At 41.3% G+C, this 13,854-nt stretch overlaps 1 protein-coding gene across 2 annotated transcripts in view; it reads left to right on the forward strand.

Moving 5' to 3' along the window:
• LOC109864922 (potassium voltage-gated channel subfamily D member 3) overlaps nt 1-13,854 on the forward strand; it is a 139,078-nt gene that overhangs the window by 103,112 nt on the left and 22,112 nt on the right. For both annotated transcript variants that reach the window (XM_031834832.1, XM_020453034.2), the window contains exon 3: nt 12,037-12,205. In XM_031834832.1, coding sequence (XP_031690692.1) covers nt 12,037-12,205 — 169 coding nt within the window. The remainder of the gene's footprint in view (nt 1-12,036; nt 12,206-13,854) is intronic.

Raw genomic sequence — 13,854 nt, forward strand, 5'->3', positions numbered from 1 at the left:
CATTATGGCAAGCAATTATTATATTAGCAAACAATTATTGTGAATCATCCTATATTGTCCCTAACATCTTTTACTCCTTCGCAAAAGTTCTGGGATACACACACACACCAACACACTCATACACACTCAATCCCTTTGCACCCACAACAACCATAGACTCACATTCTCAACAGTTGCACCATCCCAGAGCCCAACTCAAGAAAGGTCTTGATTTACGAATGCATATATAGTTGCAGCTGTATGAGAAGGCCTGCAGAACTGTGCAAAAAAATGGGCAGAAATGGGGAGATTTTATTAACCAATGTCACGTCATAGATGATGGAGGTCAGATGTACCTCCAACCCCTGAAACACCCACAACATGGTCCCCCGGATTGACCATTTTCCCAAGCATCTCCATGCAGTCAGACCTTTGATTTTGTGCCACCAGGGCCTCAATAATATGGCCCCTCTCTGAATGTCTGAGTGTGACCCCCTCCCCATGGGTTACTGCAGCAAGTGTTGCCAGCACTGCCACTGCCTGGGTGGGGGCACCCCACAGGAATCTCCACCGGATAGGTACAAGGTTATCAAGGTTCTCATTAGCAGCTTTGAGAATTTCCTTGTATATTATGCTCTCCCTTTAGGGGGCTTTGGCTTTGCAGGACCAACCCAGCCAAGCAGGCTCAGAATCTTGAGGGGGTAGTGCTGCTGTAGGTGTCTGACCACATTTTGGCTGCATACAGGCCACTTACAGCAGGCCCATAAAACAGTTAGGGACTTCTCCTTAGTATCTGGGTAATTCAGGTGGATGTCTAGGGTATAGGGTTGTGGACCGTTCCATCAATATAGGATCATAAATAAATCAATTAGATGTATCATTTATTTTTCAAATGTAGTTCCCCGTGATAGAACAATAAATCAATTATATGTGTAATTTATTTTAAAACGCTGTTCCACTATGATAGGACAATAAATATATAAGTATGTATAATGTATAATAAGTATGTATAATTCATTATAAAATGTATATCCCTCATCTGAACAACATTGAACGCTCTCTCACAACACCTGCTCACAGAAATACATTGGTTCAGGGATATGCAATAATTTCCTTTCTCACTCAACGCCACACTTTCCCAAAAAACACACACCACACCGTCCATCCACACATACTGTGCCTTCTGTTTACTGAGTTTATCTCCACCATGTTGAATTAGTGCTTTGTGTTCCAATTAATTATATTAGAAAATAGATAGAAAAGCTATATTTTTTGTATTATTAGAATCCATAACCGGACTAGAATTATGTGTTTCCTTATTTGCATCCTCTATGAGAACTTTGTCATTTTTAAAATGGCAAAGTGGTCTTTGTGTCTCAGAACAACTGGTTATCAACATACAGTTTATCGACGACAAGAGCTACGCATTTCCCTTTCAATCTTTTCTCTTTGAAAATTGGATACAGAACTTTACACCGTTCTGCAATTTCCTTTGGGAACTGGTCATTCATGACAATTTTCATGCCAGCAAGTCTTTTACACAGGCTTTTAACCATTATTTTATCTTTAAGGAATACCTCTGCCCTCTCTGTCCAAAGCGGTGTACAAGTTCAAGTTGGATTTTGTCATTTTGTCAATAGCTTCATGTGGAATCTGAAGTGCTGTAAGGAGGAACTCTCTAACTACAGATTCAGTACTTCTTCTTTCCCTTGGATTCCTGTAAGTACCAGATTCTCTCTCATGGATCTAGCCTGTATGTCAAGTAAGGCTTCTCTCAGAACGATGTTCTCCTTTTTAAGTTCATTCACTTCGGTTTCAATCTTATTGACCGTCCCTTTTAGCTTGTTTGTGTCTTTCTCCAATGTCGCAGCTTTTTCGTCGCTCATCTCGAGGCCTTCAACTCTTTTATATCCTTACTGACTAGTTCAAGTATACCCAGTTTGTCATTTATTGATTTTAACAGGTGGGTTTCGATCTTTACCATTCCCGCTGGTGAAAATATTAAATCCTCTGTGTCTGTAGAAGAGTCACGTTTTCATTTTGAAATAGGTTCCCCTGTCTTACTCTCCATCATGTTTGGGTGTTGCTTGCTTTCATAATATTTGTAGATACATTTCTCTTATGATTTGTTTTGTGTTGTTATCCAGATTGAAGGTTGTTACCCACCAGATTGTGCAGTCCTAATATTTAGTCTAACTTACCGATATTAAATATTACATTTTTATCTTGAGGTGGTCTACATAGCAGTGTTCAGTTCGCCATCTTGCCACTTCCGGAAGAGGGTGAATGGGCAAGACAAAATATTTAAGTGCCTTTGGACGGGTTATGGTAGTAGGTGCAAGGCGCACCGGTTTGAGTGTGTCAAGAACTGCAACACTGCTGGGTTTTTCCTGTGTGTATCAAGAATGGTCCACCACCCAAAAGACATCCAGCCAACTTGACACAACTGTGGGAAGCATTGGAGTCAACATGGGTCAGCATCCCTGTGGAACACTTTCGACAGCTTGTAGTCCATACCCCAACTAATAGAGGCTGTTCTAAGGGCAAAAGGGGGTGAAACGCAATATTAGGAAGGTGTTCCTAATGTTTTGTACACTCAGTGTATATTTCCACACTATTCATTTGGGATAATACTGTGAAATTGGAAAAAGTATTATAATGCCATATTAGTGTAAGAGTTGTTTTAAAAGACCGCCTGAAATTTCAGCTTGTTTTTAATGGGAGGGGTTCTGGACCACCTGGTGACATCAGGCAGCATAAGTTAATTGACCAATAACAAGGAGAGTTTGCCCTCTGCCAATAACAGCTAGTTTTCAGGTTACATGTCCCTCCCAATCGGCTAGTCCAATTAGGCCGCTCACTCAGACCACTCACACACAGTCCTGGCACAATTGTTGCTTGAGAAATAGCTTTGTGCTAAGAAGCTATTTTTGTTTCTTCTTGACCATTTTAATTGAAAACAATGACATTAAGGTACATAATTGATATCCAGAAATGATTTGATATTCAGATAAAAATGGATGCATTTGGACCTTTAAGCAAATCACAGTATTAAGTATGTTTGACAGATCTCCACTGCTTTCATTCGGTCCCCAAACAAGCTGAAATAATTGAGTTTAATGGATTGTTTTGGTTGTACTGCGTCTTTTTGAAACGACCGATTCAATGTGTTTCATTTCATGTTCATCAGAATACAATCAAGAAGAACCCGCTTTAAAAGATTTTGACCTTGTAGTGGAAACAATTGGAGACATTTATTTAATGAAGACCACAGTAAAGAAGAAATTGAAGGGATAAAACACGGACACAGACCGAATACATTTCTTCACAAGTGATTTTCTCCTCCCCGTCCTCCTCTCATTCCTCTGTAAAACGGACAATAGATCATGTCAATACGGAGCATCCCACAATACCAATATAATGCCTGAAGAAACTAATTTGCCAAAGGAATGACAGCATGCAGTAGTTGAGTATCTTTAGCTTTATCTTCTGTCTCTTGTAACCACATTGTTTGTTTCTCTGACAAATATAGGCTTGTTAGCCTATTCGTTTTTCACTCAAAGTAATTGTCAAAATCAAAACCATAGACCATTTGCTCTGTCACATGTTCACTTTATTGACCTGTATGAATTGGATTAGCTTGCAGTATGCATGTTCAAATGTTTAATTTTCTTTCTTTCCATCATAAAACGAGCCACTAACTTCCTGATTAATTATAATCACCTAGTTATAATGAGGTTCCATTCCAGTGACATCCACACTGTTTTAGGAGCTCTCCTCTCTCTCTCTCTCTCTCTGTGTGTGTGTGTGTGTGTGTGTGTGTGTGTGTGTGTGTGTGTGTGTGTGTGTGTGTGTGTGTGTGTGTGTGTGTGTGTGTGTGTGTGTGTGTGTGTGTGTGTGTGTGTGTGTGTGTCAGTGCAGCTTTGTTTATCTCTCCTCTCCTAATTTCCTCTGTCTTCCTCTATGGTTGTGTGGAGTGGATACTAATGAATGTATTTGTGTCTGAAAATCAAACTGTAGATTAGCCAAATGGTTTCGCAGTACTGGCTTTACAGTTTCACAGTAACACATTGTATTGTTTTCCTTCAACTCGAACAAAGGATGTTTTCCAGGTGAATGTGGTTTTTCATAATGTTAGTTATTTTACAGCTTTGATGTTACAGAGTGGACATCCAACTTTCCATGCCTCCACCTCCAATCAAATCCTTGCCGTTCTCTAAATGGCTGGTTCGTAATTCTAAAAGTAAGGTAATTAAATTGACCGGATCATAACCGTCAGGAATTTTTTAAACGTCTACTTCTCTTTTACTAAACCTAGAGAAAGGTAAAGAGAGAACAACTATTTGTGAGGCGTTATTTTTCACATTTCTATCTGGCTGTAGAGCTGTTATGCAGAGACGGAGCCGTTGTCATCAGTAATAGAGAGACAGACAGACGGCATGGACTGGGAGATCCACCACTTGGCAGCCAGGACACAACTCAACACACCCGTCTCAATGCTTCAGAGACGGAGCCGTTGTCATCAGTAATAGAGAGACAGACAGACGGCATGGACTGGGAGATCCACCACTTGGCAGCCAGGACACAACTCAACACACCCGTCTCAATGCTTCAGAGACGGAGCCGTTGTCATCAGTAATAGAGAGACAGACAGACGGCATGGACTGGGAGATCCACCACTTGGCAGCCAGGACACAACTCAACACACCCGTCTCAATGCTTCAGAGACAGAGCCGTTGTCATCAGTAATAGAGAGACAGACAGACGGCATGGACTGGGAGATCCACCACTTGGCAGCCAGGACACAACTCAACACACCCGTCTCAATGCTTCAGAGACGGAGCCGTTGTCATCAGTAATAGAGAGACAGACAGACGGCATGGACTGGGAGATCCACGTTGGATCGCAGACGTTGCAGCTCTGATACCCAATTCTGACAGCTGGGATCATTTTGGGCTGTTTTTATCCAGAGTTGCTGTCCTTTTATTATGTTGTGTGCCCCCCTCTCCATGTAAAGGAAATCTTTGCCAGGGGTGATTGACTCTGAAAAAAGCATAAGACAGCAGGAAGTAGAAGAAACATTTTATGGCTCAATTTGCTTTTTTAGGAGTAACCTTGGTATTGACACAATCCCATTTCCCTCAGAGAAGAAGTCGTGGGCATTCAGTGAGTGTGGCAGGCAGAGGGAGTTTGCAGAAGACGTTGGAAATGGAGAGGGAGTTTGTGTGACAATGCACATCAGGAAAGGTTTGATGCCAGTGCCCAAGTCAGTGGTGTGCGTCTTCCTGCAGGCCCCGAGAGTCCCCTGAGAGCCAGCAGAGGCAACAACCCATGTGTTACCTGTCAGTTGTCCAATCTGTGCAGGGCGCAGTGGAGAGGAAAGTTAATGGCCAGAATCAGAGCAGTCAGAGGACGCTTCTGTCACAGGGTTTCCTTTATCCGGCAATTACCGGCTTTTGGCCGATTTAAAAAAAGAAAACTGGCTTATGTGTATTTTTGTTCGTCATCATGTATTATATTTATCCAACACAACTATCACAAGTGCACAGCATACAGAGCAGAGGTTATTTTGAGAGGGCTTTCTCCTGCTGCTCCTCAGCTGGTTGCTGCTTGAGAAAAACATGCTTTTATAATCCCATTCGTTGTGCAACTACTGTAAATGTAATCATGTGTTAAAAAAACATTTTGGCGGATGTGGAGGTCCTGGGCTTGCGTAGTTACACGTAGTCGGCGGTTGTGAGGTCGGTTGGACGTACTGCCAAATTCTCTAAAATGATGTTGGAGGCAGCTTATGGTAGAGAAATGAACATAAAATTATCTGGCAACATCTCTGGTGTACATGCCAATTGCACGCTCCATCAAAACTTGAGACATCTGTGGCATTGTGTTATGTGACAAAACTACACATTTTAGAGTGGCCTTTTATTGTCCCCAGCACAAGGTGCACCTGTGTAATGATCATGCTGTTTAATCAGCATCCTAATATGCCACACCTGTCAGGTGGATGGATTATTTTGGCGAAAGAGATATGCTCACTAACAGGGATGTAAACTAATTTCTGCACATAAATTGAGAGAAATAAGCTTTTTATGCATATGGAATATTTCTGGGATCTTTTATTTCAGCTCATGAAACATGGGACCAAGACTTTACATGTTGCTGTATAATGTACTCTATTATAATTCGCAATGGATGTAAAAAATAAATACAAATAAAACGCTTTCCTACATTTCCGTGCAGCAGGCCAGGTACTTCTATGCTTGCTCAAACATGCTCATTGCTCACATGGAGAACTCCAGACAAAAGACAATGAAAGAATTGACAAATCTCATAAATGATGGTTGTGAAATAAACCAAAACTTGTTTTTCACAGGTGTAGCAGGTGTTGAACTCTGCAAACAATGTTTCAACTCCAAGAATGAGAACGGACTGTAATTAATGCATACATTAACAGAAATGAATGTAACCAAATGACAGGGATTAAAGGTACATTAACTGGTGACATATTTAATAATGAGGAATTGATTAAAAAAACAAAAACGGGCACGGTTTCAACATGGCTGCGTAAAGATGTGTTCCGAGGCCTCTCCACTAAGGGTTGATACTTTTGGGCTGCAGTCTGAGGTGCAGTTAACTCTAATGAACTTATCCTCTGGGTCTTTCTTTCCTGTGGGTGTGCAGAGAACACACTTTGCACACCTACTGGCTCTAGCAATGTTTGGGTGGCATTCTTGGATATGTCTGTAACTGGGAAAACGAGACATAACGGTAAATAAGAAGACACGACGAGGACTCGCAACAAGATGGCGGATGCTAAAGTTATGGAGATGCTAGTCATCATCCACGCAGAAATGGCTCCGCTACGCTCTGATTTTCATGACCAATCTTCGTACCTCTGTGTCAAGTCTACAAGCTGAAATTATGACAGAAGTCCAGTCAACTATGGGGACACTACAAAACAACATATGGAAACATTGTTCACCGACATCAATAAGTGGCTTACCAAATTGGAGACCAAAAACTATGAGTTACCCCCGAGAACGTAAAGCTAAAGGTTAGTCTAGATAAACAGGAAAACCGTTTCCGGAGACAGAACATACATGTGGTCGGAATCCCAGAAGGGACAGAAGGGTGCAATCCTACCGAGTTCATGGCCTCTTTCCTGCAAGACATCCTCGGTGGAGAGATGTTTGACAGACCCCCAGTCATCGACAGCTTATGGCCGTGAATATGATTAACTTTTATTTGCCCTATTTGGGTAGTCCATGCACCGCATATAGATGGCTGACTACCTCGGAATGGAACCGTCTACCATGCCATGGTAGGTATGCAAAGTAATCGTTAATAAGCGTTATGGTGTATTGTAACTAGCCTTTTCATTTACAGAACTGAGGTTGAAAGAATAAGCCAAAACCCAATGACGTTCCAATGACGTTCCTTAATTTGCTCCTTTAGTTGGGCCTCAAGGTAGACAAAGTGACGTATATTACTAGGATATATTAATTTACTTTAGGCCCGCAACTTGTAAAAAAAAAAAATATATATATATATATATATATATATATATATATATATATATATATATATATACAGTACCAGTCAAAAGTAGTTTGGACACACAAATCAAGCAAAGGGTGGCAACTCTAAAATCTATTATCATTTGTTTAACACCTTTTTGGTTACTAAAATATTTCCATATGTGTTATTTCATCATTTTGATGTCTTCATTATTACACTATTATCTATAATGTAGAAAATCCTAAAAAGAAAAGAAAAACCCTTGAATGAGTAGGTGTGTCCTAACTATTGACTGGTACGGTATGGCCCAATGTTTTAAAGTCTGTTTCAGTCAATTGGAATGGAGATAGCATTTCTAAGTTGATTGTAGATGGGGATATTCAAAGGTAAAGCCATGGATTTATCTGTGTAAATGTTGTACCGACAGGCTACCATATGCAGATATGATGTCCATTACACATCATCAGTAATTAATTCAATTCTATGATTTTCGGCACCAATAGAGATGCCCCTAGACCTTATTGCCTCAGCCAGTGGTTCTATGACTAACGAGAACAGAGTAGGAGATAAAGGACAGCCTTGACGACAGCCCCTACCGATAGGAAATCTTTCTGATAATTTACCAGTTGTGTTAACTGCCGCTGATGGGTCAGAATAAAGTAATTTTACTAAATTAATAAAACTGTCACCCCGATTGACTTTTTCTAATACAGGAAACAATCATTTCCACTCATCTCTTTTCAGCATCGAGAGAGACAATGAGTGCAGGGTCTTTCATGAGGCCAAGATGATTTATGATATTAAAGCACGTCTGACATTGTCCATTTTATAGAAACAGGCTAATGGATGCAGTTTTCCAGGACTCTGGTATGATGTCTGTTTCAAACATATCATTTAGAGCAGGCATGAAGATAGGCCAAAGAACTCTGCCGGGAAGCCATCAAGGCTGGGTTCCTTGCCAGAAGGCATTGCCTTAATAGTTTCCCAAACCTCTTCAGGAGTGAAGGGAGCATTTAGTCTATTTCCATGCTCATTTGATATACTGTAGTGGGCAAGATGATCTTATTCAGATATTTTATAATTTTGTTGTTAGATCTTGTACATTGTGAAGTATAAAGACATTTTTAGAAGTCGCAAAACATATTATTGACAAGCAATGGATCATAAGAAGTGTAGCCATCTGCCATCCTTATAGACTTAATCGATCTTTCGTTCTGTTATTTTTTAAGTTGGTGTGCAAGTAGACAGCATGGACGATTACCGAACTCAGAATATTTTTGCTTGATAAAAAACAATATTTTTTTTTACATGCTTTGTATGATCTAAATAGAGTTTGGCCTCAGCATGAGCTAGTGACTTCCTGTTCTCCTGGGTTGGTTGTTGTTTATGAAGAAGTTCTACAGGCTTTACTTCAGCCTCCAACCTTTCCCTATTTTCCATCCTAAGCTTCTTGATCAGAGAGGCTTGGGAAATTATAAAACCCTTTATAGTTGCTTTAGCAGCATCCTAGACAATTGCAGCTGAGACAGGAGAGAGTTGATTGTCGAGACAGTAATGTGATAATTGATCTTTTATCACAGAGCAGAATCCTTTATTGTTAAGCAGAGACGTATTTTGTTTTGGGATTGTTTTGCCAATTTCATTATCTATATACACTGGGGGCATGGTCAAAAATGACTATAGAACCAATAGCACATGACTGGACAACATGCATGTAAGTAGAGGGCATAAAAAATTGCCCAATCTAGAAAATGAATTATGGGGTCTAGAGTAGAAAGTATAGTCTCTGACATTAGGATTTAGCTCTTTCCATATGTCTACTAAACCAGATGAATCACAAATGTTTCTAAGAGTATTTGAGGCTCTATGAATCGAGACTGGAGCAGCTGAAGATTTATCCAGTTAATCCAAAGCCAGATATAATCTCCTGAAATAAACCCAAGTCCCTTTGGTGGAGTATGTATTCCGGGCATATACATTTAGTATAATAAGATGTTGACCAAGTATATTACCTGTATTCAAAATAAATAGTCCTTCCGGGTCTGTAACTTGGTGCTCAAATAATAAATGGGACATTTTATTTCCAAGGATGGCAGTGCCTCTTTTGTTTGAACTAAAATAAGAAAAATACCCCTGGCCCACCCAGTCCCCCTTCAGCATGTTCTGTTGAAGATAAATGGGTCTCCTGTAGCATAGCAATTAAAACCCTTTCCATTTTTAAGAATGTTAGAATTTTCTACCTCTTGACCACATGCCCCGAACATTCCAGGAGACTGTTTTCAATGTTTCATCTGTTTATGTTTCAGTAGTAGTAAATAATAACTTAACTCAGACTGAGTAGTGCATCACATAATAATACAATTTTGAAACCCCCCACTGCTGAGTCCCCAAATGAAACGACACACCCCAAAAACAGTATATACCCTGTTTTCTGTCATGTTGTTAACAGGAAGCCCACTAAGGGTTTTTAAGAAGTTGAATTATGTCCTATATTGAATAAAGGGGAATTAACATAGATCACATGCAGAGATCCTCCATTCACCTACTCTGCATCTTACAAAGACCAACGTAATTAGAGCAGTAAAAATACATATTTTGTCATACCCGTTGTATATGGTCTGATATACCACGGCTGTAAGCCAATCTGCATTCAGGGCTCGACCCACCCATGTTGTAATTGTGATGTTTGTATTTTGACTGCCTTTTTGTTTAATGTTTTACTCTATCCTTATTCCTTTTATTGTACTTAGTCTGTGTGGTGCACTTTGTCTGGTTGTCTATGTAACCCCTGTTAATAGAAAATAACATTTTAATAAAAAGATAATTACAAAAAACCTACAAAAACTACAAAAAACAATTCACACAATGAAACTGGCAGGAGACAGCTGAGCCATTGTGGAGAGATTGCCTATATCTTCGCCACATGCCCCTCCCCTTCTTCTTGTCTCAACATTTTAAATTATACTCTAGAAGACACTTTCTTAACACATATTTTAGATCCTTTTCACTGACAACAGCAACTCAATAATCAGCTAGGCCTATTGTCAAGTGCGCTGCCCAAATTGCAGGCTTCCCAAATAGGCATAGGCCTACGAGCTTGTGATTTGAAACAATCCACAGATATTTTTTAAAAGAAGCTAATGATCCTAGATTCCTCTGTGGCTAAGTCATGCTTTCTGGAGAAAGCATTTCCATTTGCTTTGCTATTTGCTTCTCTGTTTTTATATCATCTTTCTTTTTCGTTGTCCAGAAGCCAAAGGCACAATCTTAGTCATATTAGCAACTCATCCTAGTTGTTGCATCTTTAGATTCCACTTTCTCAAATTGCTCTGTTGTTTAACAGAATACATGGAATACACAAGGAATACATTATGACAAAGGTTGGTGTTCGGTAAAAAGGTCATAAATTGTCAGAATACATTTATAGTTGACTACAGATTTCTCAATCAGGGCAAATGACACAGGAAACAAAAGAAGTCACAGGAACATAACCTCTGATGATTGGTTTGCAGTGAAATATAACCTGGGCTGTGTGTGTCTGACATTCTCCAAACTCCACAACCTTATTTTACCTTTCTGTTTTTTTTAAACTAATTGATTCAGAGTAGGTCTGCCAAGTAAAACACTCTCAACCCCGTTAACCTCCCCGCCCTACCACTCACTTAGACCGCTGCTCCCGAGTGGCGAGCAGTGCATCTCAGTGCTAGAGGTGTCACTACAGACCCTGGTTCGATTCCAGACTGTATCACAACCGGCCATGATTGGGAGTCCCATAGGGGGGTGCACAATTGGCTCAGCGTTGTCCGGGTTAGGGTTTGGCCGGGGTAGGCCGTCATTGTAAATAAGAATTTGTTCTTAACTGACTTGCCTAGTTAAATAAAGGTTAAATAAATAAACACACACACACACCTCTGTTTTGGCTCAACTTCATGAGAGCTTGTACCTGAAGTCCCCATTGACAAAGTGATTTGTTCCCCTGTGCTCACCCTGCCTGCCCCTGAACTGACAAGAAAGGAGCTGTGCTGGCGTGACTTTGTTGTGCCCTGTCTGAGCAGCCCAGATAGCGCCTCTATCTCGCTGCCTCTCCCCACCTGTTACTAAGCCCTTCACTGCCTCCTCCACCTGTGTAATAAAATTAGCCTCAGCCGAAGGAACTGAGAGAGCAACACGTAATTGCATAGCAAGAAACGAATGGGAAGGCTGGGAATGAAAGGGTCGCTGTTGATATGGGTTTAGCCCCCAAGTCGAACAGTAGAGAGCGTCTCGGTACACAATACACAGACACACATACTCACATACACATAAACACACACATACACACGCACACATACCTAAACACACATACATACACACCTAAACACACACACACAACCTGCTGAGATGCTGACCCTTTGGAAGGTCAAATGTACAGTTTCAGAACTGGAGATTGCATTTTAAATGTATCCAATACAGCATATCATATTTTCTACTCTTTCTCTCTCCCTATTTCTCTCTCTATCTCCCCCGCCCCTCTCCCTCTCTCTTTCTCTCTCTCTATAGTTACGGGGACATGGTGCCCAAGACGATCGCAGGGAAGATCTTTGGTTCTATCTGTTCTCTGAGCGGGGTGCTGGTAATCGCCCTGCCCGTTCCCGTCATTGTGTCCAACTTTAGCCGCATCTATCACCAGAACCAGAGAGCTGACAAACGGCGTGCTCAGAAAGTACAGGTGAACACCATTCACCTGATGGATCACCTGCATCCAGCTGTAGGGAGGCAAGGGTGTGTGTGTGTGTGTGTGTGTGTGTGTGTGTGTGTGTGTGTGTGTGTGTGTGTGTGTGTGTGTGTGTGTGTGTGTGTGTGTGTGTGTGTGTGTATGTGTATGTGTGTGTGTGTGTGTGTGTGTGTGTGTGTGTGTGTGTGTGTGTGTGTGTGTGTGTGTGTGTGCGACAACCCTCGCCCCCCTATCTTCAGAGGCTAGCCCCGGCCCGCTAGACCTCTGGTATGCAGCATACAGACAGATGTGAGAGGTTACGCACTAGGAACTGCTGGGGGGTCGATGGGAGGCCCTTGTTCCAGCATCACACAATAAAACCACCATTTAGCAAAGGATCATTAGTTTAATGTCAGCGGCAAAGATCTGATGACAAATCTGCTCTGTTTGATGAAAGGCAGAAAGGATATTTTGGACATTTTCAGCTGGGTGTTCTCCCATTAAGTACGTACTCAGTGTCTGAGTAGCAGATTTATTTATTTATTTTTATTTCACCTTTATTTAACCACGTAGGCTAGTTGAGAACAAGTTCTCATTTACAACTGCGACCTGGCCAAGATAAAGCATAGCAGTTCGACACATACAACAACACAGAGTTACACATGGAATAAACAAACATACAGTCAATAATACAGTAGAAAAAATACAAATCTATATACAGTGAGTGCAAATGAGGTAAGATAAGGGAGGTAAAGGCATTAAATAGGCCATGGGGTGAAGTAATTACAATATAGCAATTAGACACTGTAATGGTAGATGTGCAGAAGATTAATGTGCAAGTGGAGATACTGGGGTGCAAAGGAGCAAGATAAATAAATAAATAAAGTATGGGGATGAGGTAGTTGGATGGGCTGTTTACAGATGGGCTATGTACAGGTGCAGTGATCTGTGAGCTGCTCTGACAGCTGGTGCTTAAAGCTAGTGAGGGAGATATGGGTCTCCAGCTTCATTGATTTTTGCAGTTCGTTCCAGTCATTGGCAGCAGAGAACTGGAAGGAAAGGCGGCCAAAAGAGAAATTGGCTTTGGGGGTGCCCAGTGAGATATACCTGCTGGAGCGCGTGCTACGGGTGGGTGCTGCTATGGTGACCAGTGAGCTGAGATAAGGCGGGGCTTTACCTAGTAGAGACTTGTAGATGACGTGGAGCCAGTGGGTTTGGCGACGAGTATGAAGCGGGGACCAGCCAACGAAAGCGTACAGGTCACAGTGGTCGGTAATATATGGGGCTTTGGTGACAAAACGGATGGCACTGTGACAGACTGCATCCAATTTGTTGAGTAGAGTTTTGGAGGCTATTTTATAGATGACATCGCCGAAGTCGAGGATCGGTAGCATGGGTGAAGGATGATTAGTTGCGAAATAGGAAGCCGATTCTAGATTTAGTAGTTGTCCACATATTCTAAGTCAGAACCGTCCAGAGTACTACTCGGGCAGGTGTGGGCAGTGATCGGTTGAAGAGCATGCACTTAGTTTTACTTGCATTTAAGAGCAGTTGGAGGCCTTTAAGAGCAGTTGGAGAGTTATATGGCATTGAAGCTCGTCTGGAGGTTAGTTAACACAGTGTCCAAAGAAGGGCCAGAAGTATACAGAATGGTGTCGTCTGCG

Source organism: Oncorhynchus kisutch, linkage group LG1 (genome assembly GCF_002021735.2).
Source record: "Oncorhynchus kisutch isolate 150728-3 linkage group LG1, Okis_V2, whole genome shotgun sequence".
NCBI lineage: Eukaryota > Metazoa > Chordata > Actinopteri > Salmoniformes > Salmonidae > Oncorhynchus > Oncorhynchus kisutch.